Source organism: Paroedura picta, chromosome 6 (assembly GCF_049243985.1).
Source record: "Paroedura picta isolate Pp20150507F chromosome 6, Ppicta_v3.0, whole genome shotgun sequence".
In the NCBI taxonomy this organism is placed as follows: Eukaryota; Metazoa; Chordata; class Lepidosauria; order Squamata; family Gekkonidae; genus Paroedura; species Paroedura picta.
This window is the reverse complement of record NC_135374.1, coordinates 86,901,405-86,925,682: the sequence shown is the minus strand read 5'-3', so window position 1 is coordinate 86,925,682 and position 24,278 is coordinate 86,901,405. Positions and strand designations below refer to the sequence as shown.

General features: G+C 42.8%; 2 protein-coding genes across 9 annotated transcripts in view; both read left to right on the top strand.

Moving 5' to 3' along the window:
• Window positions 1-4,544, top strand: part of INPP4A (inositol polyphosphate-4-phosphatase type I A) — a 102,163-nt gene extending 97,619 nt beyond the window's left edge. For all 5 annotated transcript variants that reach the window (XM_077343458.1, XM_077343463.1, XM_077343459.1 and 2 more), the window contains one exon: window positions 12-4,544. In XM_077343458.1, coding sequence (XP_077199573.1) covers window positions 12-144 — 133 coding nt within the window. In that variant the 3' untranslated portion in view covers window positions 145-4,544. The remainder of the gene's footprint in view (window positions 1-11) is intronic.
• Window positions 4,545-7,369: 2,825 nt separating this feature from the next.
• Window positions 7,370-22,635, top strand: LOC143840215 (nucleoside hydrolase-like). Of its 4 annotated transcripts, XR_013232068.1 has the most exons (8): window positions 7,370-7,793; window positions 9,349-9,407; window positions 13,256-13,446; window positions 14,395-14,574; window positions 15,388-15,499; window positions 16,024-16,160; window positions 18,501-19,724; window positions 19,847-22,635. XR_013232068.1 is itself a non-coding variant. In XM_077343454.1 (7 exons), the coding sequence occupies exons 3-7, from the start codon at window positions 13,267-13,269 to the stop codon at window positions 18,849-18,851; spliced, it is 960 nt and encodes a 319-aa protein (XP_077199569.1). In that variant the 5' UTR covers window positions 7,370-7,793; window positions 9,349-9,407; window positions 13,256-13,266; the 3' UTR covers window positions 18,852-19,782. The 4 variants fall into 4 exon arrangements, 3 of the variants coding, with proteins under 3 accessions (XP_077199569.1, XP_077199570.1, XP_077199571.1); XM_077343454.1 differs by lacking the exon at window positions 19,847-22,635 and having other exon boundaries at window positions 18,501-19,782; XM_077343455.1 differs by lacking the exons at window positions 9,349-9,407; window positions 19,847-22,635 and having other exon boundaries at window positions 18,501-19,782.
• The last annotated feature ends 1,643 nt before the right edge of the window (window positions 22,636-24,278 follow it).

The window sequence follows — 24,278 nt, the reverse complement described above, 5'->3', positions numbered from 1 at the left end:
TTTTTCCCCAGTGAGGGTTGTCGACGAGAAAATACAATGAAGAATGTTGGATGTCGCAAGTATGCGTTTAATTCCCTGCAACTGAAGGCTTTCCCCAAGCATTACAGGCCTCCCGAAGGAACTTACGGAAAAGTTGAATCATAAGATTACTGTGTCTTGTAATCAGTCGTTCCGTTAAAACATGTGAATACACTCAACTTTAGTACATGAACTTTGACAGTAAAGTCAAAAACAATTTTTGTACGTTTCACTAAGTAATACTGAGCATGGAATTTTATTAAATTGAATTCCCTAGGAATTCTCTGACCCCTTATAACATGAAAATATTGTGATGACTATCTGCTCATGTAACTATCCATCAGTTTATGTAAAATGCCTGAATATATCACTGATTTCTTTCTTATATGCCTAAAGAAGGGGGGTAACTCCTAGTCTGTCCAGGATTTTATGAATGATATTTAGGCAGCTGTTTCACACATCTTTTTATACTGGTTTGATTTGAGATTTTCATAATACTTTTTAGAACCTCGGAGTTGTAAATAGTAAACTAAAGGGCGCAAGGCAGTTTGGTAAGAGGCACTGTTACAGCAAGAACTCTGCTTTTAAATCTAGGGCAGCACAATACATTTAAAGCCAGAAGCTTAATATGTTTTACTGTGTATAGAACACTATTCATTTGTAATATACAAGCCCAGGAACTGACACAAGACCCACCTAGTGCAGAAACTGGATTGGGCCTGTGATGCCTTCAGTTAAAGAGTTTACAGTTTTTTATTACCTGTCAAGCCAACATTTCAGCCAGTTTAGAGGGAAGAACCTGTTGACTTGCATGGCCATGCTGGTGATTGCAAGACCCAGACAGGAAAAAAAAAATATGTGAAACAGGACTACAGTGAGGAAGGGGATCAGGTGAGATCCATTTGCATCAGTGGAAAAACTGGCAGGATCCAATCTAGTGCTTACGAAGCATGGTCGAGTAATAGTTGCGTACAGCAAATCACTGCATGTGACTTGTAATCATGGGTGGTAATTGTGAACAGTAAGACTCCAGTGGCAAATAAACTATGTTTTCTTAACTGCATTGCAGACTAGGAAAGAAAGTGCAAACTGATCTGCTCTGTAATGTACCAACAGGGCTTGGTCACTTGTATATTTGGATCATCTGTGGATTCAATCCCTGTTACTCTGCACCCTTTTCTATGTATGTTGTACTTCACACAACATTGTTCAGAAAAAAAACAGATTTTCGAAGTAAATCTCAGGATCTAGTCCCCTACACACACTCTTGCTCACTGCAGTACCTAATGCAGGTTACTTGAACAGTTTAGCTCAGGGGTAGTCAAACTGAGGCCCTCCAGATGTCCATGGACTACATTATGTACTACACAAAGCGAATGCTGGCAGGGGCTTCTGGGAATTGTAGTTTGCCTACCCCTGGTTTAGCTGTTCCATGCAAGCAAGCCTCCTATCAAATACCTAAATTGCTTGATGGATAGCGTGATCATGTTTATCAGTAGGAGAAGAGTTGTTGTTTTTTTATCCCACTTCTACCTACCTGAAGGAGTCTCAAAGTGGCTTACAATAGTCTATCCTTCTCCCCACGACAGAAACCCTGTGAGGCAGGTGAGGCTGAGAGAGCTCTGAGGAACCTACGACTGGCCAAGGTCACCTAGTTGGCTGCATGTGGAGGAGTGGGGAACCAAACCCAGTTCTCCAGATTAGGGGCCGCCTCTCTTAACCACTGCACCTATCTGACTCTAGGAACATCTGAGCCACTGAGATCTAGGGGCTCAGGTGTGCATAAACCTGCATAGTTTTCTGATTCTGTGGTTTTCTGATTTCTCCTTTTCCCTTACATTTAGATAACATTATTTTAAAGTAAAAAGGACTTTATACTTCCAGAGCATTATGTACTACACAAAGCCAGATATTTCTGTCTCCCTAATAGTTGAGCATGATATTTTGAATATTAGTTCTACCCAGAACTTTCTTTTTGTCAATACCCACTACTTCAAGACAGTGGTGGTTTATTTTTTCATTCATTTTGTTACAGCATCATTAGAAAGTGGATTCAAATGAGGAGTCGTGTTGGTCTGAAGTAGCACAATAAAATCAGAGTCCAATAGCACCTTTAAGACCAACAAAGATTTATTCAAGGCATGAGCTTTCGAGTGCTTGCACTTGAAAGCTCATGCCTTGAATAAATCTTTGTTGGTCTTAAACATACTTGCATTCGAAAGCTCGCGCCTTGAATAAATCTTTGTTGGTCTAAAAGGTGCTACTGGACTATGATTTTATTAGAAAGTGGGTTTCCTTTCATTTGTTGATTAACAGTACCAATTGGTGTACTGACGCCTAAACAGCTGTAAAGTGTAAATTCCTATTTTTCTTCTGAGACCCAGTTCACATATTTGCTTTTGAGATGATAACATCAAAGCACAGTGATTTTCTTGCATGGGAAAGCATTGTGTGAAAAGCCCTCATATGACAAACTCGATTACCACTTTTTAGAGGGAGATTAATTTACCCCCTTGTCGATGGATCCAGCACAAAAACAGACACGTGAATGCAGCACTAGACGGTAAGATGGTACAATACATTCCACTGCTGGCCTGATACGCATTTAGCAGTTCCTCCAGTAAATAGTGTATATTTCAAAGCAAATCATATCATATTTTACCTTGGCTTAATCTCATGTATGGTATTCAAAGATTTTCCTTTCACTAAGGCTACAATCCAAAACACACCTTTATTTAGAATACAGTTATTTAGAATAATGGGTCTTGTAATGGAAATATGGTTCATTTTGCCTCAAGAGAACACCTTATTACACATGTGGTATTATCTAAGTGCGTTTTACTTCTTTCTGATGTTTTTGTTTGCACTTTAATTTCTTGCAGCTGTTAATTATTACGTTTGTACCAGTGGTAACTGTTTTTCACGGTTTGCTGTTAGCAATTCAATGTCTTAGTTGCCCCGCAGGCATTCTAATCAGGATTTTGCTGAATTTGGTTTCTTTTTACTGCTTTGTTCTTCCTTGCCGTTACAAAATGATTATCCCATGTAATCTGTTTAACTGCGGAACTCTGCACCTTGTCCAATGTTGTGAAATATGTTAATATACTGTTGAGAAATTCTTACTGGTACAGTAGACAAACTAGTATTTTTTATTTATTGTCTCTCCACCACTTATTTTGATATATTTTAAACATGTATTTAAAATACCTTCAGTCTCAGTTTCTAATGAAGAGTTCAGTAATTCTAATGTTAGCAGTGTTGATGGTTGTGCATACAGACATATGCCTGTATGACCATTCTAGATAGGACACCTGTATCCTGTTTTGGCCAACTTTTATAGGTGTGCCAGTTCATTTATAGCAGGGGTAGTTAAACTGCGGCCCTACAGATGTCCATGGACTACAATTCCCTTGAGCCCCTGACAGTGTTCACTGGCAGGGGCTCATGGGAATTGTAGTCTATGGACATCTGGAGGACCGCAGTTTGACTACCCCTGATTTATATGGAAAGCATAGCTCGGCATATACAAGGAAATGCCTGTTGCACTGCTCTTTTCATTGAATAAATGTGAACCACATATCACTGGAGGACAGTTTGTGCCTCGAAGCACAAAATGTGCTCTTGTGTGGGACATACGCACTGTAAAATGTGCCAGTGAAGTTTTTGGCCCGATGACCAACCAATTTGCTTAGGATCACATCCATTAAGATCCTTTTCAAATGCGATCAGCGGCCTTCATCAAATACTTGAAGTAACCAGTTAAAAATTGCTTGTTTTACAAAACTGCATTCACATTGGACTTTGCTAACAGCAATCAGAATAATTTCAAAACTCTTCATGCACGTTCTTTGCTCTCCTTTTTAAAGGGGAAGAAGCACCAGTTGCAGTCTTGAATTAGACACAGGGAATGGGTGCAATTGGCTGATCTCACTCTTTCTGGTTGCAATAAGTCGAACAACGTTGTCCAGCTCATCTTTTATACATACAATATGTCTTGTGCATAAATAGGATCCACATAAGCCGGAGTGAGCAGAGCTTGATCAGAAGTGGAAAACTGTGAAATCACAAATCCATGTAGGAAATGTCATACGTCTGATATATATATTTTAAATGCTTTGTTTTATTTTTGCACAGGAAAGACATTCTTGAGGATTATCATGATATGAAGTTCTAGCTAATGTTCTTTTTGAGTACCTTTATTATTTTTTTAAATGAGGCATACTTCAGAAGAAAACTGCTGCCAAGTTATGTTCTATGTATATTCTGTGAAAGCTCCCACAGCACAGTTGCCTTTTGGGTTTCATCTATGGGTGTAGAGCTAATGTACAGCACAGTTTTGTCCCAACACAGTTGTACTTGCCAAGCTTTGTGCATTGAATTATTTTATTTATTTGGTTGTTTGGGGGCAGTATTAATATAAACATACGGTTACTGTTTTATATAGTCTTAATTCATGCAATCCATGTATGCTGTAAATGTGCTAGTCTTTAGGGATAAAAAAAATAAAGAACTGACAAAAATGCTGAGAGGACTGTTTTTTAAAAGCATTACTGTTGTGTGATTTCCAAGGGTGTGAGTTTAATTTCTTTATTGAACTAGACCATCCGTTTTCCTTAGTAGAAATCAAGACTGCTTTGATGCTCTTGAGCTTTTGTTTAGTTCTTATTTCATGTTGCTGATGAAGGCATTCCTACTGCTGGGCTTTCAGACACAATAAAGAATGACTGTATATTTCTCCTCTTCGTAGTGCTTAGTGAGTCCATGCAAAGTGAGGATTCACTCATAATGTCCAAAGGTGAGGGGCTAAAGCCCACAAATGCTTATGCTGTAATGAAAGCTTGTTAGTCTTGTTTATCCTTCTGAGGTTTACAATTGGAAGTCTAATGTGATTTGGTCCAATATTTTTTATTATGCAGCTGCAAGAGCAGCAGTGTAGGTAAGGTTTTCAGTGTTGTACCATTCTAATAACTGTATATTGTATTAATCACAAAACTGAGACAGTCTGAGAAACTGGCACTGAGCATCCACTTGGAAGCATGGGCAGTTGGCACAAGTTTTAGAAAAAACCCACATAAAAGTCTAAGCTTTATCATAAGTTAAAATTTCACTGATAATGCTGAAAGTTTGTAACGGACCTTGTGCACCCCAAATGTCTTCCATTAGTTCTTATATGCAGCTTTTCTCTCCCTGAAGGAGTCTCAAAGCAGCTTACATTCTCAGGGCTGTGATGAGCTCAAGGTCACCCAGCTGGCTGCATGTAGAGGAGGAGCCCGCCAGATTAGAAGCTGTGGCTTTTAACCACTACACAAGTTGGTACATACCACCAGGTGCTGAGGGGACCGAGTTATACAATGAAAAGCAAAGAAAAACATTACCTTTCCCATATAATTCAGTGATTTTTGTTTTCCATAAACAAGCACTCACTCATGTTCCAAAATAGATGTTTTAGTCTAAATTCTCTTTCTCTGCAGGTTGAAAATACAACAGTGAACATGATTTAAAGGCTATATAAATGTTGAATAATAATTTGATTACATGTTAGTGTTAAATACCATCAGGCATTTGCTTGAGTCCGGCTGGCTCAACAACATCCACAGGTCCCCCTCCTCCATGACCTGTATCAGCCTGACCTCCTTGGGGGTTTGTCTAAGTTGTAGTTATTGCTGGCCAAAGCCATTGGAGTTCTGTTCAGATCCACTGTTGGATTGCTGCTGATGTGTTATTTTGTGACTGTGTTATATGTTCAGACTGTTCCATGTCCCCTGCAATGTTGTATGTGAACCGCCCTGAGTGGTATAGAAATCTAATAATAAATAAATGGTGCAGAAAGGGACAGCCTTAAATTCTATCAGAACTGGGTGTAAACTGCATGGAGCTTTTATTCCAACCCCAGATCGATTCAGTCCCTGCCCTCTACACAGAATACGATTTCCGTTTGGATTTTGGGCGATTTAAATTTTCCTTCTGCAGCAAGAAGGATTGATCCGGAGTGACCCTACCTTTATTGTGCGATATCTCAGACTGCTTTTAATCCTCAATATCCGGATTGGGAAAGAAAGCTCTGTGGTAGAGAACCTCTGATAGGCTACACCTGGTCATGTGACACGCTTGCCTTAAAGGAGAAACCCCTAATTTCTCTCAACTTCTGTCGGTCCTGGATTTTTCCTCCCTCCTCTGCCTTTTTTGATCTTCTCCCCCTCCCCCAAGAAAAGAAAGAGGCTCCCTGCCTGGCTCCTCTCCCCCCCCTTCAAGAAAACAAAGAAAGAGTCTCCATTTGCCTCCCCCTCTCTTCTGAGCCTCTCTAACCACATGCAGAAGACTTCTCTTTCAGTGGGGGGGGGGAAGAGGAAGATCTGAGTTCAAAGCGATCTGAATTCAACAGGATCAACAATGGAATAAACAAAGTAAGTGCAGACTCTGCCCTACTCATATAAACCTTTATATAACAATTTCCAATTTAATCCTGTATGACAGCAACTGCAAGTGTCTTGACTATTAAACTGTTTTTTTTTATTTTAGAAAAGAGATGAGGTACCAAACATATAAAGACTGGTGTCTATAGAACTATACAACTAATACTCAAAGAGTGCCCCAGTCTGGATAATAAGACATTTTCAAAATCTTGGGGCTTCTGTGCTGTGGCATTAGGATTAGCCATTAAAAAAAATGCTTTCTACTTCAATTCAAGTTTATTCATATGGCCACAGACCAGAAAGCAAATAAAAATCTAAAACTTTGTTCTCTGGTTCTCTTGATGTTGCTGGACTCTTTAAAAGTAGCTCTTTAAATATTGGATGGTGAATTCAGGGCTTGTCTGTCCACAATTGTCTGGGGTGACAGGACAAAGGAATTGCTTTAAAAGATGGCAGAGAAATTGAATAAATACCTATTTTCACTGTGGAAAATGTGAGGCATATACTTGTGTCAGACCTGCTGTTTTAGGCTATGATGTCTAAAGAACTGAGTCGTATTGAGATGATGGGTTAGGAAGTTCTAGGACTACTAGGCAAACTGAAACCAGTATGCCTGCAGGACAGGATGGCGTGCGCATGAGGGTTCTTTAACTCAAATACCACATCGTCAGCCGAATTAGTTTATGTTACTTGTTGCTAAAACTGGCCTCTTTGCATGATATAGCAGATGACTCGAAAACATCACATTTTTAAAAGGGACAGTTAGCCTTACATTTGTTCCAGGTGAAATTGTAACTGCTGTTAAGGATTTGCTATTAAGTAAGTAAATTATTTATTGTTGTTTTTGAGGAACAAAGTCCGAGGGAACATCAACATGGCTTCTGCAAAGGGAAGTCTTAGTTCACCAGTCGCTTGGAATTCTTTGAGCAGGTTAACAAGTATGTCAATAAGGGCAGTTTAATAAACAATGAATATACTTGGCCTTCCAGAAGGCTTTGGATAAGGTACTTTGCCAACGCCTACTGAGGTAGCAATCATGCGATAAGAGGACTGAATTTCTCATGGAGTAAATGTTCATTAAATGGGAGGAAGCACAGGAATAAATGAACAGTCCTTTCAATGAAAGGAAATAAGGAGTGGAATCCTACCAGGATCAGTATTGGGCCCAGTTCGATTTAATTTGTTCATAAATGACATTGGTGCTGAGGAGTGTAGTGGTCCAGTTTGCAGATGATACCAAATGATCCAGGTGCGGATTCTGAAGCGCTACTGGATAATCTCTCTCTTGGGTGCGTGGATGACTACATGACAAATGAAGCTCGGCATGGGTAAATATAAGGTGATGCATATTGGAACAAAAAGGTAATAATTTTAAATACATGCTAACAGGGTCTGAATTGGCTGAGGGCACAATTAGACATGACCATATTCCTGTGTACAGTCCAAGGTTGCCACTGTCTTTTCAGAGCCTAGTGGGGACAATTCAAAAATGCTGTGAGGGCCTGATCCTGATTGGACCCACAAGAAGATGCTCTTGTTTTTCCCCCTGCTTTTCCCGCTTTTCAAAGCGGCTTACAATTGCCTTACCTTCCTCTGCCCGCAACAAACACCCTGTGAGGTAGGTGAGGGGAGAGCTCTGAAGGAACTGTTCTGTAATAACAGCTCTAACAGGACTGTGACTAGCCCAAAGTCACCCAGCTGGTTGTATGTGAAGGAGCGGGGAATCAAGCCTGACTCTCCAGATTAGAAGCAGTCACTCTTAACCATGAAACGAAGCTGGCTCCAAGTTCATCTAATTCAGTGGTTCTCCACCTGGGGGTCGGGACCCCTTTGGGGGTCGAACAACCCTTTCACAGGGGTTATGGCAGGGCGAGCAGTTTGGCCGGGAGGGGGGCGCCATCCACTCAACAGCCTTGCGGGGTAGATTGAGATAGAGCATTTGTCTGGAGCAGTGGAAAAGAGCGAGATCGGCATGGTAGGACAAGAGGCAGAACCGAACTGAGAAACCCTGGGAAAAAAAACTATTTATATACAATCATGAACAATGGATCGTCACACCATTTGGTTCATTTCGGTTTAATTTCTTTGAAAGAACACTTGTATAACTTTATGATTTGGGGTCACCACAACATGAGGAACTGTATGAAAGGGTCGTGGCATTAGGAAACACGAAAAATTAGACTATGGTGTTAATTATACCTGGTATATTTTTATGCCAGGAAATTTATGCTATAAATGGATCACTGAGATAAGATACAACTTTACATATTCAAGATACATCATTTTAAAAAACACACACAACAAATCTCCCACCATATATCTATCTGGCTAGTTTCCCTGTATTATACAACTTCTGAATTATCTCTTCTAAATTATTTCATCTCTGCTGGAAGAAGCAATGTAAGTAATAGGTATTATGTGGGAAATACATAATACCTTATTGGATCTTCTGATTTTTTGTTTTGTTATGGGGTGTTGATTTAGTTTCAGCAGTGGAAACCTATTTCCCCCCTATGAGGCAAACAGCAACTGGAGGCACAGAGTCAAGAAGAGTTATATTCCCTGTCCATGAATAGTTCTGCATGCAAGCTGACTGCCCCCCTCCCCGGTGCAATTAAAAAAAAAAGTAAAGTTGCATTTCCTGCCTCTGCATAGTGACTGAGCTTCCTGCGGGGGGGGGGGGTCTCCCATCCAAGTGTTACGCAGGACTGACCCTACTTAGCTTCTGAGCCTGATACTGGGTAATAAAAAAACCCATTTAGAGATATCGTTTACAATGAAATTTTGTCCTAAGACTAGTTTCCACTAGTGGTTCCTTATACGATGATTAGGTTGTGTAACTATTCTGTACATTACACAGTAATAAATTAGATACCCATTAACTTACATGTTATAAATTGTGCTACTTCATTTGTAGTTCAAATAGACTGGAATATAGTTCCCCAACGTGATCTTGGAGAGAATTTCAAACATCAGGTAAGGATGGGGGGGGGGGAGTTGTAGAAAGTTTACTGGAAGGCACTGCGGGGAGAGAAATGATAGTACTCTGAATAGGAGAATGTTACAGGGTTTTGATATAAGTTCTAGCGAAGGTATCATATTTCTTGACACTTAAGGTCATTAATAAAAGCATAACATAAACAGATAAATAGAATAATCAAATGTCAAGAAGCTGGATTTTATTTCCCTCCTCTCTTTCAATCTACAACACAAATAGGTTCCTCAGTCTCATGAGTATCCTGTTAGTACTTAGGGGAGCTTTTTTTGAGGAAGCTTGTCTCCAACCTGCTCTTTAGAGAGAAGTGAGGGTAGATCAGGACCTGAAGCCTTTCCCAGTATGTGTGGTAGTAATTGGGCTTCCTGTGGATCACCCTTCCCTTCCCCCCTGAGTGCTCAATTTGAAGGAGAGTTGGGTGTGTGAAGTCAAGAAAAACGTGATTTTTCTTACTTTTGCAAGAATGTGTGTGTGTCTGTCCACCCATCTGTGAGGGCAATTAGTGAAATTCATTCTGACCAGGGAGGGGATCTGTATGGGAAACAAACCCGTACAAATATATTTACAGAAAATATAAATTACTTCAAGCACAGTCGTGGTAATTTAGGGCTTAGTAGCTAGAACAGAGGATCCTGTGGGATCAGTACAAAAATCATTCTATTTCTAGTAGCAGCAAACGAGACATGTCCAAGCATTGGGCATGGACGGTGACAGCCATGCCTTTGGCATTCAGCCGTATAGTGCACTGGCAGATGGGCAGAGTTCATTGCCAGGAGTCTTGTAGGTGAGGTGGTGACTCAGTGACATCATGTTTGCTTTGCATGCCTAAGGGCCCAGACCCAATCTCTAGTAACAAGAATAAGGTGATCAGATTTTAACATTGGTAAAGCGGGATACTATTGACCGGGGGGGGGGGGTCTTGATTAAAAATTTGGTCTATATGGAGCGACAAAAAATTTCATAGAATGCAAAAATATAAATTTCAACATATGTACAATTTGCCAGGTGCCCCCAGATGTCCCTCTAAAAGTGGGACAATCTGATCACCTTAAACAAGAATCAGGCAGGTGAACAAAAGACCTCTACATGAGACCCTACCTGCGGCCAGCAGCCGGAACAGACAACACACGGACCACTGCAGACAGTTTCACTTAACAAAATGCGGTTCTACCATCAGCTTTGGTGCATTTGTGTCCAACCCTTCAGACGTCTCATTTTTTGCTGCGACACACTGGCCCGGCTTCCCCTCTAAATTACTACTGGTTTTAGAGTCTAATAGCACCTTTAAGACCAACAACGATTTATTCAAGGCGTGAGCTTTCGAGTGCATGCACTCGAAAGCTCACGCCTTGAATAAATCGTTGTTGGTCTTAAAGGTGCGGTGGGACTCTGTTTTTGTTGCGCTACTTCAGACCAACCCGCCTACCCCCTGAATCTCCTGGGTTTAGAGGCTCCTTAGGGACCCAGCCCAACTAAGGCTGCCTCTTTCCCTAGGCGTAGGGTTTCTGCGCCGCTGACTGGCAGCCAGCCACGCCTGGGGCCCGTGGCCTCTTCATCCTGGGGAGGGGAGCGGAAGTGGGAATTGGCCCTTTCGGAAGCCAGTGGCCAGGCCGCTGCCCGGCGCGGAAGGATTTGCTCGCCGTTCATCCCGTCGCCGAGTCCTCCTAGCGGTCTCGCTTCGGCCGCCTCCTCTCGGAAGCGGCGGGGCCAGCCTCGGACTTTCGCTTGGCTGGCTGGAGAGCAGAATAGACACAAAGGTAGGGAGCCTGTCACTCAGGAGGGCAGCTCGTGCCCCCCCCCCCAGCAGCCATTCCCCGACCACAACCTCGCGCGCTCCGACGGCTCCCGTGCCCCTGGGGGGTGGGCGGCAAGACAGGCGTAGGCTCGAGCCGTCCCCGCTGCGAGTGCTGGCTGTCCCTTCGCCTGGCCCAGGGTTAAATCCAGAAGTGGAGGGAGGTGGTTGGGGCTGGGTTTGTGAGCGCCTGTTGAATTGCTTTCTAAACTCTGCCTATTTCTCTCGCCTTTCAGGGTAGTCTACCTGTGGTCCTCCAGATGTCCATGGACTACAATTACCATGAGCCCCTGCCAGCAAACGCGGGCAGGGGCTCATGGGAATTGTAGTCCATGGACATCTGGAGGACCACAGGTTGACTACCCCTAAGGGCAGCATGTGGTTCGGGCTTGCTCCTTTTTATTCTCACAATAAGTGCAAGCACCCTTTATCAGACTATGGATTCCTTACATGACAGTGGGAATATATAGGAAAAAATTACTTCTGTTACATTAGTAAACTGTGTTGCACATCTGTAGTTTGCAATCTGGCCAGAAGTATTGAACACTCAGGTGCTTAATGGGCACAGTCTGAGATTCAGATGCTTCAGAGCACATATGCTGGAGAATAAGGTTGGATCGCTTCTGAAGGCAGATTATACCCATGGAAGATCACTTTTTAATGCTCTCTTGTTTGGAAAAAAATCCCTTGCAAATAGAAATCCAACAGTGCAAGCAAATAGATGAGTAGTATCTTTCTTCCTTTTTCTATTTGCATATATGAAGGAGGAGGAGGTTGGTTCTTATATGCCGCTTTTCTCTACCCGAAGGAGGCTCAAAGTGGCTTACAGTCACCTTCACTTCCCTTTCCCCACAACAGGCACCCTGTAAGATGCGTGAGGCTGAGAGAGCCCTGATATCACTGCTCGGTCAGAACAGCTTTATCAGTGCTGTGGCGAGCCCAAGGTCACCCAGCTGGCTGCATGTGGGGGAGTGCAGAATCGAACCTGGCTTGCCAGATTAGAAGTCCGCACTCCTAACCACTACACCAAACTGGTGTATTTTTTTTTAACGGAAGGAACATTCAAAGCTAAAATCCACTAAGAAGAAGAAGAATTGGCCTTTATACCCTGCTTTCACTACTTGAAAGAGTATTAAAGCAGCTTAAGGCTGAGAGCACCCTGACTGGACTGCTCTGTGAGAACAGCTCTAACAGGACTGTGACTAGCCCCAAGGTCACCCAGCTGACTACACAGGGAGGAGTGAAATATCAAATCCAGCTCTCCAGATTTAAAGCTGCTGCTCTTAACCACTACACCAAGCTGCCCTTTAAAGGGATCCGATCCTTTCTAATACTTTCAGTCTGAAGCTGCAAGATCTTTCCTACTACCTTATTCTTCAGCATTTTGAACCAGGTCTTAAGATTTCTTCATTAGAAATTTCTTATAGTTTGTGGTTACAATGCTCAAACACTGACACTGCCCTCATAATTGACTAAACTGATCAGCAGATTTAAAATATTAGTACCAACACTTGCAATGCATTTGAGTATCAACTTCTTTAGAAAAGGCATTCTTACCTAAACAGAATTAACATTCCTCTTCAAACGTGGGGCCTGATATAAACATAAGCTCTCTTTTGGTCTAGTGCAGGGGTAGTCAGACTGCGGCCCTCCAGATGTCCATGGACTACAATTCCCAGGAGCCCCTGCCAGCATTCGCTGGCAGGGGCTCCTGGGAATTGTAGTCCATGGACATCTGGAGGGCCGCAGTTTGACTACCCCTGGTCTAGTGTGTTCTCAGAACAGCCCTGTGAGGTAGATTAGGCTGACTTTGTGTGACTGGCCCAAGATCATTGAGCAACTTTCCATAGCAAAGTGAGGACTTTTCAGATCCTTGCCCGATTCTGTAACCAGTCTCCTGTAAAGTGGTATAACAGTCTCCTGCGAAGTCTCCTGCAAAGTGGTATAACATTGCCAGGATTCTGTTACTGCTCTGTGGTGGCTGGGTAAGAAGTAATATAACTCCTTGTTTAAGGGGAGTGTGTTAATTTTTTGTAGGCCTTTCTGAAATGAAGAAACTCCTGCTGATTGATGCTGATTGTGGTGTCGATGATGCTCAGGCCATAATGATGGCTCTAGCAGCTCCCAGTGTTGAAGTCCTGGGAATCACTTGCTGTTATGGAAACACCGTGTTGGAAAACACATGTCGAAATGTACTCCGTGTATTGCAAATTTGTAACCAACTGGAGGTAATGTACCCCTTCACATATATCTAAATAACATATCTAAATAACATTCATAACAAATGTGGTGTCACATGAACATAATGGACCAACTTGTGTACAATGCTGAAAGAGTAGTTCTGTCTGTGATCCCAGGTATCATGGGTGAAAATTGACTGGGTGAAAATTCATTATAATAGATAATTCCCTTCTCTTTTCAGTTTTTTTTCCAAAATGATCATACCAAATAAGCCTCAGAAAGAACAGAGCAAAGCGAGGAATAACACAGGAAGTAAACAATTAGGAGACAACTTACTATGGATGCTCAAAAAATCCTGGCATCAACTTGAATGCCAGACCAAATCAATACCTTTATGTGGAAGCAGCCTTGGCTGCAAAGAAGTACATACCAAACACCTGTGGATAAAGGCAAAGAACATATACTAATCAGTATCAATGATACAAGAATCTCACCGTGGAGTGTCAAAACAAGGTCCAGGAGCTTTATTCTTGCTGGTGAGGCCTACTGCAGCCCACTATAAATGCTTAAGAATGGATAAATGCTTAATCTTTCGCTTGAAGTTTATTCCGCTGGAGCAGAATAAACATTTTCAAACTGATAGATAGTTTGGTATCAAAATTAGGTAGAACTGAGACTAAAAAGTAAAGTATGTGACCTCTGCTGGAAAGGGAATTTTGTCCTCTAGTTATGTAAGCACCCATGATTTTAACACTCAAAAACCTACCATGTGAATTTATTTGTTGATATACTGTAAAAACAGATGCTCAGTCCTGTCAACAAACCAATTAAGCTTAGGCAGTAGGATAAATGTTTTTGATGAAAGTTCGACAACTGCAAGTTTACTAGTTGCTCTGTGGTGCTTATACACCAACACAAGCCTATAGGGTCACCATTATCTTGTTTCAGCAGAATCAAAATGTTTTAAATTCATATTATATTGGTATCCTGTTTAGATTCCAGTTTATCCTGGTGCTGCTGCTCCCATACTTGGCAGCCCTGTGCGTGGGTCTTTTTTCCATGGAAAAGATGGCTTGGGTGATGTACCAGATCCTAATGCTCCAGGACCTGAACTTCTGCAGAAAGAACATGCCGTGCTTGCAATATTAAGAATAGCCAATGAGCGACCTGGTCAGGTGAGATCATATAGCTATTTTAAATCTGTAATAGGCTAAAAACCCTAATTGTTACCTGCTGGCACCCTGAGCTTTTGGCTCAGTTGACACATTTAATGGCATGTTCATTAATATTCTGACTGCCCAGGGGTGTGAGGATCTTCAGTTATCCAGAAAAGCAAACTCAAGCAAAAGATTTCATTTGTTGAGCAAGAAAGCATACTCAGTAAAACATGGTTGAAACTGAGGCAAGAAGCATGGGTCACCACGTATAACTCTGGCCCTGCTCCCCCCCAAAGGAATACAGAGAAAGCAGGAGGGCATCAAATAGTCTCAACAACCGGATAGTGGGATCCCAAGGTTGTGTTCCGGAGGGGAGTAAAGATGGATAGGGTGAGAGTTATAGGAAGGGGACAGGAAGAATGCAGGAAGGAGTGTCAGGGCAATAAAGAACATAAGGCAATAAAACATGGCAGACAGGACTGGTTGACTACAACCCCTACAGGGCTAGCACTCTACATATACAGATAAATGAACACCCCTAAATAATGGCAGAAACTACAGGGTTCTGACATCAGGGAACTGTTGTATAATGTTAACAGTTGCTGAAGAGAGGGAAGTGATGGGGCTATATGGTGTCACACAGAGGCCAGAATCTTGAGGGCTGCAAGAACTAGATAGCTGAAGAAGGCAAGCAGAGGAAGAAGAGCTGAATTAACAGTTTTGAGTTTTCATGCAATATAACACATAGATGCAAAGTAAAATATATAGTCAGACTAAATCACGTTAGGAAGTTGCTGGAATAATGTAAGATGAAAAGTCCATGTTTTGTAGGTCTCCCTGGTTGCTACTGGTCCTTTAACAAATTTAGCGCTGGCCGTGAAAATGGATCCAGCACTTCCGAAGAAACTTAAAAATGTATTCATCATGGGAGGAAACACTGAATGTAAGTGCCTTACAATGCAGCCCTTTCCTAAGAACTATTTATAACACCTGAATAGGATTTTGAATAGGCCTGCTTAGAATTGCTCTCTTAATGGCAGTATTTGTATCTAACTACTTTGCCTTGTCATGTTTCTTATGGGATTTCAGAAAGAGATTATTGCCTGTGGGGTGCTTCTGAGGATTCATACTTGGGTGTTTGTACCAGAGTAGATACAAATGTTTATTTGTCTTAGTTGATGCTTGATTTTTAAGCAATTGAATTTGCAAGAAATCTGCCTGAATAATCTGAATGTAACATAAAATATGAATCCATGACATTGTATCTGAGGAAGTGTGTGTGCACATGGAAGCTCATACCTTAAATAAATGTTTGTTGGTCTTAAAGGTGCCACTGAACTCTAAATTTGTTATACATGGTTATAGTTGCTGTTTTTGCTACAACTGTGCAAAATACAATATATGAAACAGCCATGAGAAATTAAGTATACAGAAATAAATTAGTGGCACTGTTCTTATTTCTGACAGCCAGAGGAAATACAACAGTCTGTGGAGAATTCAATTTTGCAACGGATCCAGAAGCTGCACACATTGTCTTAAATGAGTACACCTGCCCAATTTATATTGCTGCTTGGGAGTTCACATGTTCTTGTCCTCTGTCCTGGGTAAGATATTCATGTTTGTAATGTGTGACCTAGTAGCTAAATGGCAGTTTTCCCTTGCTCAGGGGGATGTGCTCTAGTTCAGGGGTAGTCAACCTGTGGTCCTCCAGATGTCCATGGACTAGAATTCCCATGAGCCCCTGTCAGCGTTTGCTGGTAGGGGCTCATGGGAATTGTAGTCCATGGACATCTGGAGGACCACAGGTTGACTACCCCTGCTCTAGTTGAGCTGTGATCAGCTGATGCCTGGTAATCTGATTCCTTTGCCCACCCCATTTAAGAAGTTAGAAGACAAAAGTCCGGAATTGAACTGAAACTCATTGCATCTGTTTATTGAAGCGTGACCCAATTAAATATCCGATAAAAGCCAATGCATAAACCTGCTAAAATTCATGACTGAGACTATGGAACGATGAACCTTAAGCATAGCAAAAGCATGGCATGAGTGGGCAGAGGGTGAAGACACTTTTACAGATTCACAGAGTAAAATATAAAAAGCAAATACGAAAGTTGCATGGCATTTAAAAAAGAGCAGAAGACACAAAATAGTTCAAGGGATAAATTACTACATTGCTTGGCATCAGAACTTTCTCCAAACAAGGTTCAAAATCTACTTACATATAGTTATTTGTTCCCAGATCATAGCCTGCACTGGGACTCCCAACCTTCTAGAACCTGTGGGTACTTTTGGAATTATGAAAACAGGTACTATGCACCACATGTACGTTAAATACTTGCTTTGGGGATGGGGCCCTGGCCTGTATAGCCCAGGCCAGCATGATCTTGTCAGACCTCAGATACTAAGCAGGGCCATCTCTGGTTAATAGTTGAATGAGAGACCCCCCAGGAACACCAGGGTCACCACACACCAGCAGGCAGTGGCAAGTCATCTAGGACAGTGGTCTCCAACCCCAGGTCCAGGGACCGGGACCGGTCCGTTGATCAGTTGGTACCGGGCCGCAGCTCCTCCTCGTCCTCCTCCCCAGCTGCTGCCTCGGGGGCTGCCCTGCCACTCTGCCGGCAGCTCACCTTTGGTGCTCTCCGGCAGCTGCCATGGCTGGGGCTCCCCCTCGGCATGGCACTGAGCAGTTGCTGCTGGCAGCGCCCCCCAGCTGGCGGCAGGAAGTCAGGAGCACCGGCGGAAAAGCAAGCAGAGCAGGGGCTCGGGCGGCAGTGGTGACATCCCTCGGCAAAAGATTATCAAAGAGTACATTACCTTTTAAGGCATACATTTCCTATTTTGAAGCAAGCACATCTATAGATATAATGCAGCTGTTGTTACATCCTTTCAGAAGAAAATGGTTTTCTTTGTCTGTCCAAAGCTTAGCCCTGTACACGTGGCATTTCTTCAGCCATTCGTGAACTTAAAATGATAAAGTATGCCTAAACTGTGTTCCACAAATCTATATAATCCATATCATTATTAAGCACAGGTGGTTTGCCATTGCCTTCCTCTGCTGAGTCTTCCTTGGTCATCTCCCATCCAAGCACTGGCCCATCTTAGCTTTTGAGAATTGATGGGAGTGGGCTTTGTTATACCATCCCACACCCCCATCTAGTTTTGCCCTAAGTCTACATAAATGACAGATTCTAAAAATAAGTCAGATAACGTTTATTAAGATGGAACAAAATATTACGAAACAGTTCTTCATCGGGCTGAATATTTAGTACAAAAAAAGCATTGGGAGAGAAAATGTTTCAAGGTAGGGTAACAAAGCCCCAAATCTGCAGAAAGAAATAGAAAGTGGGATGTGCTGTAGACTACAATGAATTAGTTTAGGTAGTAATTAGTGTCAAAGAATTTTAAAATCAAAATTTAAAAGTTTAAAAGGTCCTAAAAAATTCTTCTGAGGTACTGGAATGTGGCCTTGTAGATCTTTTTAGTATTGTTTATAGCCTTTTCTGTATTTAGATCATCTGTAAATTTTTAATAACAGCTCTTGATGAAAACCCAGTGAATAGTTGTTGAGATGTAATTGGTTTTCGAGTTACATCATATTTCTTCTGCAATTTTGTAATGGAGTTTTTAATCTGTAAAGATTGAAAACAAACCTTGATAACTTACTGTTGATCCTGCCCATAACTTTATTTCATTCTCTAAATCTGTTCTCCCTGAGGAAATCTTCATACCCTTTTGATGGCACACACACACCCCCCTCTGAATTTAAAACTCTAGTTCTTCTTAACAAAGCAAATTCTCTGTGGTATATTACTAATACTAAATGACATAACACTGTAACTTGTGTTCATCATTTCCCATAATTAATTAGATCAATTGTTTCGCCTTTTTATTATTTAGCTGCTTCTCCTTTTTAATTACCAGGACTATTCTTTGTCTTTCAGGAATTCTACCATGAATGGGTTAATCAGCATACTGAGAAAGCCAAGTTCATGAAAAAGATATTTGCCCATACTTTGCAAATGTCGAAATATCTTGGGGAACATGCGGGTGAGAAAGAATGGAGATCGGGGTTTGTTTCTTGTGACTCCTATGCCATGGCTGCTGCAATTGATGAGAACTTTATCACGGAATTCACAGAAATTGGTGTAACTGTTGAACTCAATGGTACACTGACTAGAGGAATGATGGTAATGGATTGGACTGACAAACTGAAAAAGGAAAAGAAAGCCTTTGTCATGAAAAGCTGTGATTTAGGGAAGTTTCGGGCACTGATGACGGCAGCTTTGCAGTAACAGCTCACTGAGGTACCTTCTCCGGGACCAATTCTGCATGGGCGGAAAACACCAAGAAGGCAGTCATATTGAAGTGGGGCAAATCCCTGCTTCCAAATGACGATCCTGCTAGGCTACTACCCCTCCCAGGCCTGGCGTGGATCAGGATCCAGATGCCCTGGGCTAAAGGAACATGGAATTTTCCAAGTTCCCTTAGCCCACTGTGGGGGCCAATAGGACCTGTCCCATGGCAGGCCTGTGTGGTCAGGGAAGAGCTGGGCTTTCCAGGCCTGGCTCCTCCCTGTCCTATGGTGGCCCAGAGGGGGAAAAATAACCACCCCCATGGCCCCCCTGTGCGGTGGAAATAATCTGCTGTTGCTTTGTTTCACAGAGGGACACATTTCAGCAGCACACCAGGTGTCCCACTGAAATGTGTCCCCTGTGTGGACACAGACTCTGCAGCAACGTACCGACCCAGTGTGGCTGCTGCCATGCGAAATGGCCCTGAGAAGGTTTTCTGGCACTCTAGGTAGAAGATGACTTCAGCATCCCTCCCTTTCAGCATTAAATACACAAAGGTAAATGATAGACGTCCAATCAACCAATCACAACTGAAAATAATTGACAATGGTGCTTGTATTTTCTTAGAAATGGTCACAAGCTATATTTCCTGCATTTCATAGTCTTTAAATCCAGTGTTTCACAATTCCCCCCCCCCTTCTATCGTTGTGTGTATATGGGTCCACCTGGGAATGCTCTGTGGCCACCATCCATCTGGCCCTCCCCTTCCCAAGCACCACATCTGGAGTTCTAATCACAGCACTCCGGCATCCTGTGTAATTTTACTCTTATTGAAATTCAAGGATAATAGTCATGTTGTCATATAGATAGTTGGTCTGCAGCAGGGGTAGTCAAACTGCGGCCCTCCAGATGTCCATGGACTACAATTCCCAGGAGCCCCTGCCAGCGAATGCTGGCAGGGGCTTCTGGGAATTGTAGTCCATGGACATCTGGAGGGCCGCAGTTTGACTACCCCTGGTCTGCAGTGTAAGAGCTAGGTCTGAGTCCAGTAGAACCTCAGAGACCAACAGGATTTCCAGGTATGAGTTTGGTCAAGTGTAAGCACGTACAGATTTTTAATAGTTTTTTTCTCAATAATTCCGAGCCGATTTGTTTAACCACCCCAAAATATAGCAACCGCTTTCCCACCCTATTGCGTTCATAACCCCTATTCTTGTTTTTCAAATTATTGGGCTTCTATTTCAAAATGTATTAAAGAGACATCAAGGTTTATATCATGAATTTAAACAGAGCACAGATTGTATATGTTATTTAAAATTGTATTAATGTGTATGATAAACTGTGAGCTGGTGGGGGAGAGAGGTAAGGAATATTTTTAAAATTATGACTGAAAGTATGATAAAGAATGCATTATGCATTCATGTTCTCAAGAGAATATTAGTAGGTTCTTAGCTGAATAAATGCAAGCCCGGGGAAACTTGCTGCCTACGTTGCTTGTTGTAAGCAAAGATAAATAGAAGAGTGTTAAATTCTCAAAACCGAGACTTTCCCATAGCAGCCACTCATCCACTTTCAAGAGGTGAATGGAACATTGAGGAGCTCATTCCAATGGCCCTGCCCCTAAGCATGCTTGCCTGGGAGTAAATCCCATTGAACACAGCGGGACAGTTTCTAAGTAGACATGCATTGGACTATGCTAGAAGTTGCTTAGGAGGCATGGCCACTTTCTGAAGGCCGTTCCAAAGCAGATGGCATCTTCCCGAGCCCCAACTTGGAAAATCAGTTCTGGGGCCCAGAGTTCCTTTGCCAACTCACCTCCAGCTCCAAGTACCAGCAGAGCAGCAATGCTGTACACCACAGCATGGAGCACCACCGAAGAAGCCGTTCATACTAACCAGCACGGCAGCTGCAGCATATCTGTGAAGAAGGGAGAGCCGCTTGTCCTTTCAGCACAAGTTGTTCCTGATAAAACACTGAAGAAATGCATTTGCCACACCAGGGACCCTTCTACATTTGAACAACTCCTGCTGGAATCTCCACCGCACCAATCCACCCCCTGCGCCTATTTTGTGTGCCTTAAAGTCTGGGGCTGTAGACAGTTACCTTGTTTGCTTGCATGGTTGGGCTGGCCCTGTTCTCTGATTAGACATTTCAGCAGATGGATAGCTTGACCTTTTGTTTCTGCTGCACAAGCTGAGACTGTTGCAGCAGCATCTAAAGCGGCATTCTGTGTCAGGCTTGTAGGCAGAGCCAGCTTGATTTTTCTTGTTTCCAACTGAGAAGCTCGAAATAACTTCCTACAGCTTTCTGCGGACACCTGGGGGTGGGGGTGGGGGTGGGGATACACATCCTGTGACAGTTTTTCAGTAGCTCATAGACGGCGTCTCTTGAATGCTAGAGTTTAGTATTGCTGGTGGTGCAACACATGGTAACAAAGCTAATCGTGCTGCTGGAGCAAGAGAAGCATGGCGTCAGGCTTATTCTGGACATTAATGTTAAATGTGTATTAAGGGAACATTATTAACTAAGGCCTATAACAGTATTCGTGGCGCAGAGTGGTAAGGCAACCGTCTGAAAACTTTGCCCATGAGGTTGGGAGTTCAATCCCAGCAGCCGGCTCAAGGTTGACTCAGCCTTCCATCCTTCCGAGGTCGGTAAAATGAGTACCCAGCTTGCTTGCTGGGGGGTAAACGGTAATGACTGGGGAAGGCACTGGCAAACCACCCCGTATTGAGTCTGCCATGAAAACGCTGGAGGGCGTCACCCCAAGGGTCAGACATGACTCGGTGCTTGCACAGGGGATACCTTTACCTTTACCTTTATAACAGTATTCATCTGGGGAAGGTCCCACTCAGCATGGACCATAGTGAGGGAATCTATGTGATAAAGAATCTTGATAGCCATTTTATAGAATCACAGATTTGTTGGGAATCTCTGGGGTCATCTAGTTCAACCTGCTGCCCAGTGCAGGAAACATTGTTCAATAGAGATGATGCTTCCCTTGGGCCCATGCAGTCCAACATGTATGGTTAGTTTCATGATGGAAACTTCATTCCAGGCATGCACTGAGACTATGACTGGAATCTTACCTGAACTCTTGCCCGTGAATAGGATCCATGAAATAAACTGGGATTTAAATGTAAAGGTAAAGGTATTCCCTGTGCAAGCACCGGGTCATGTCTGACCCTTGGGGTGACGCCCTCTAGCGTTTTCTTGGCAGACTCAATACGGGATGGTTTGCCAGTGCCTTCCCCAGTCATTACTGTTTACCCCCCAGCAAGCTGGGTACTCATTTTACCGACCTCAGGAAGATGGAAGGCTGAGTCAACCTTGAGCCGGCAGCTGGGATTGAACTCCCAGCCTCATGGGCAGACAGCTTCAGACAGCATGTCGCTGTCTTACCACTCTGCGCCACAAGAGGCTCATTAAACTGGGATTTACTTGTCAGTAAACATGCAGAGGATTGTGGAGTAACTGTCCTTTTGATAGAGTCAGCAAGATTTCTACCAGAAGGATTAAAGATGAGATTCATTCTTGGAACCTGAGAAAGATAAGCACTTCTGGTTTTCCTTGGGTAGATTAAGGTTATGAAGTACAAAAATAATGATGTTAACTTAGACAAGGAGCATACATGAAGAATACTGTATTGTTTGTTTAATTAATTCACAGACTTCTTTTGTATGTGATAATTTTGACTAGCGTGAATGATGCCCAACCAGTGATCTGCATATGACATGTTAAAATGGAAAAAGTCTTGAATAAAATATTATTTTAAAATATGAAATACACTTATTTATGTATGGTTGGATGGTTGGATTTATACCCTGCCAGTTCTCCAGGGACTTGTGGCGGCTTACAATAAAAACATTGATAAGTTAATAAAATCCCAATAAAAAACCCAACAACCCTCCAAGAATGGCAGCCAAAAAACACCCTCAAACTCCCGAGCAGACCAACCAGGGTGGGGAGCAAACATTTCATAGCTTTCCCTGATGTATTTATCCTAATGCCTTTTTTGTGCCATTTGTTGGGGCTTAAAGAGAGAAGGCAGATACACGTGGTTACTTGGCATGGCACTTATGACGAGTCACGGTTGTCTATTTGTTCACATAATTGGTTTATACCTTGGGACCCAAAGCAGCCTCCATAGGGCTCCCCTCCGTTTTATCCTCACAATAACTGTGTGTGTGACTCGCCAAAGCAAGATTCCATGGTGGAATGGGAATTCAAACCTTTGTCTCCCAGATCCTAGTCCAGAACTAGACACTGCACCACTCTGGCCCTGTGGGGTACGAAGATGGCTAGGCAGATTTCTTGGGGCAGGCTGCCTTGTTTGACCTGTTTCCCAGATAGAAGCAGAGGTATAGTAGAGCAGAACACTCAGGAGCAACATTCTGGGATTCTTTTCACACCCTGGTTTGAGACCCCCCCCCCCCCCAACACTAGATCAAGACAGATGCAGGTTTATTTCCTTCCCACCCACTCCATTCTTCCTTTGTCTTGAAACTTTTTGCCACGCTCCGAGGAAAAGCTGAAGGAAGGGTGTGTGTGTGTGTTTTACAGAAGACGCTGCAGAGTTTTCAAAATACACCTCACATCCACCCCCCTTTAAAATCCTTGTGTTGGAAATGCAAGGAACAAGTTTTTCAATGAAAGCAAGGACTGAAAGATAAACAATCATAGAGTTGGAAGGTACCTCCAGGGTCATCTAGTCCAACCCCCTGCACAATGCAGGAACTCATAACTACTTGCCCAACCACAGTGACCCCAATTTCATGCCCAAATGATCCCCCACCCCACCTAAAATGTCCAGAATCCAGCCTGGCCTGGAGGGAATTCATCTACCATCCCACATTGGCGATCAGCAATTCCCTGGGTATGTAAGGAAAGACCACAAGAGACTGGCACATCCCTTCCTGCCCACCCTCTCACAATCTGCCTAAAATCAGCATTTCCATCAGATGACTATCTAGCCTCTGCTTAAAACTTACTAAAGGACCCTGAGGCCTTCAAAATTGTAAATATATAGTTCGGTTAGTTCGGTCAATTTGTTAGCCATTAGAATCTCAGCTTTTTGGTTACACATTAATGGTTAACTTCTGATGTGAGAGGAGATGAGCGTAGCAGAAGCATCTGGTTAGCATTGCCAGAATCTTGGTTATTAGCAGAAGAAACCAGCCAGGTATTAAAGACCTCTCAGGTGCTCCTCACAGGTGACTGAGCATCACTTTTCCCTGTAAGAAGTTGGATGCTGCCTGCTTAGGGGGTGTTGTCAGAATCTTACTGGTTAGTTGGAGCTAAGGGCATCATGGGCCTGGAGAAGGGTTCTGAAGAGTTCAAAAGCTTGCATGCTTGCATTATTTTGGGTGCTCTTAAAGTAATGCACTTTTCTGTTTAGAATCTTGCTGTGGGCCAATGTGGCTACCT

Bases quoted from the DNA above. Each gene is read 5' to 3' on its own strand.
- LOC143840215 (XM_077343455.1), top strand. From the start codon at position 13,267: ATGAAGAAACTCCTGCTGATTGATGCTGATTGTGGTGTCGATGATGCT. The intron at 14,575-15,387 runs GTGAGATCATAT...CATGTTTTGTAG, and splicing joins CCAATGAGCGACCTGGTCAG to GTCTCCCTGGTTGCTACTGG. The intron at 15,500-16,023 runs GTAAGTGCCTTA...TATTTCTGACAG, and splicing joins CATGGGAGGAAACACTGAAT to CCAGAGGAAATACAACAGTC.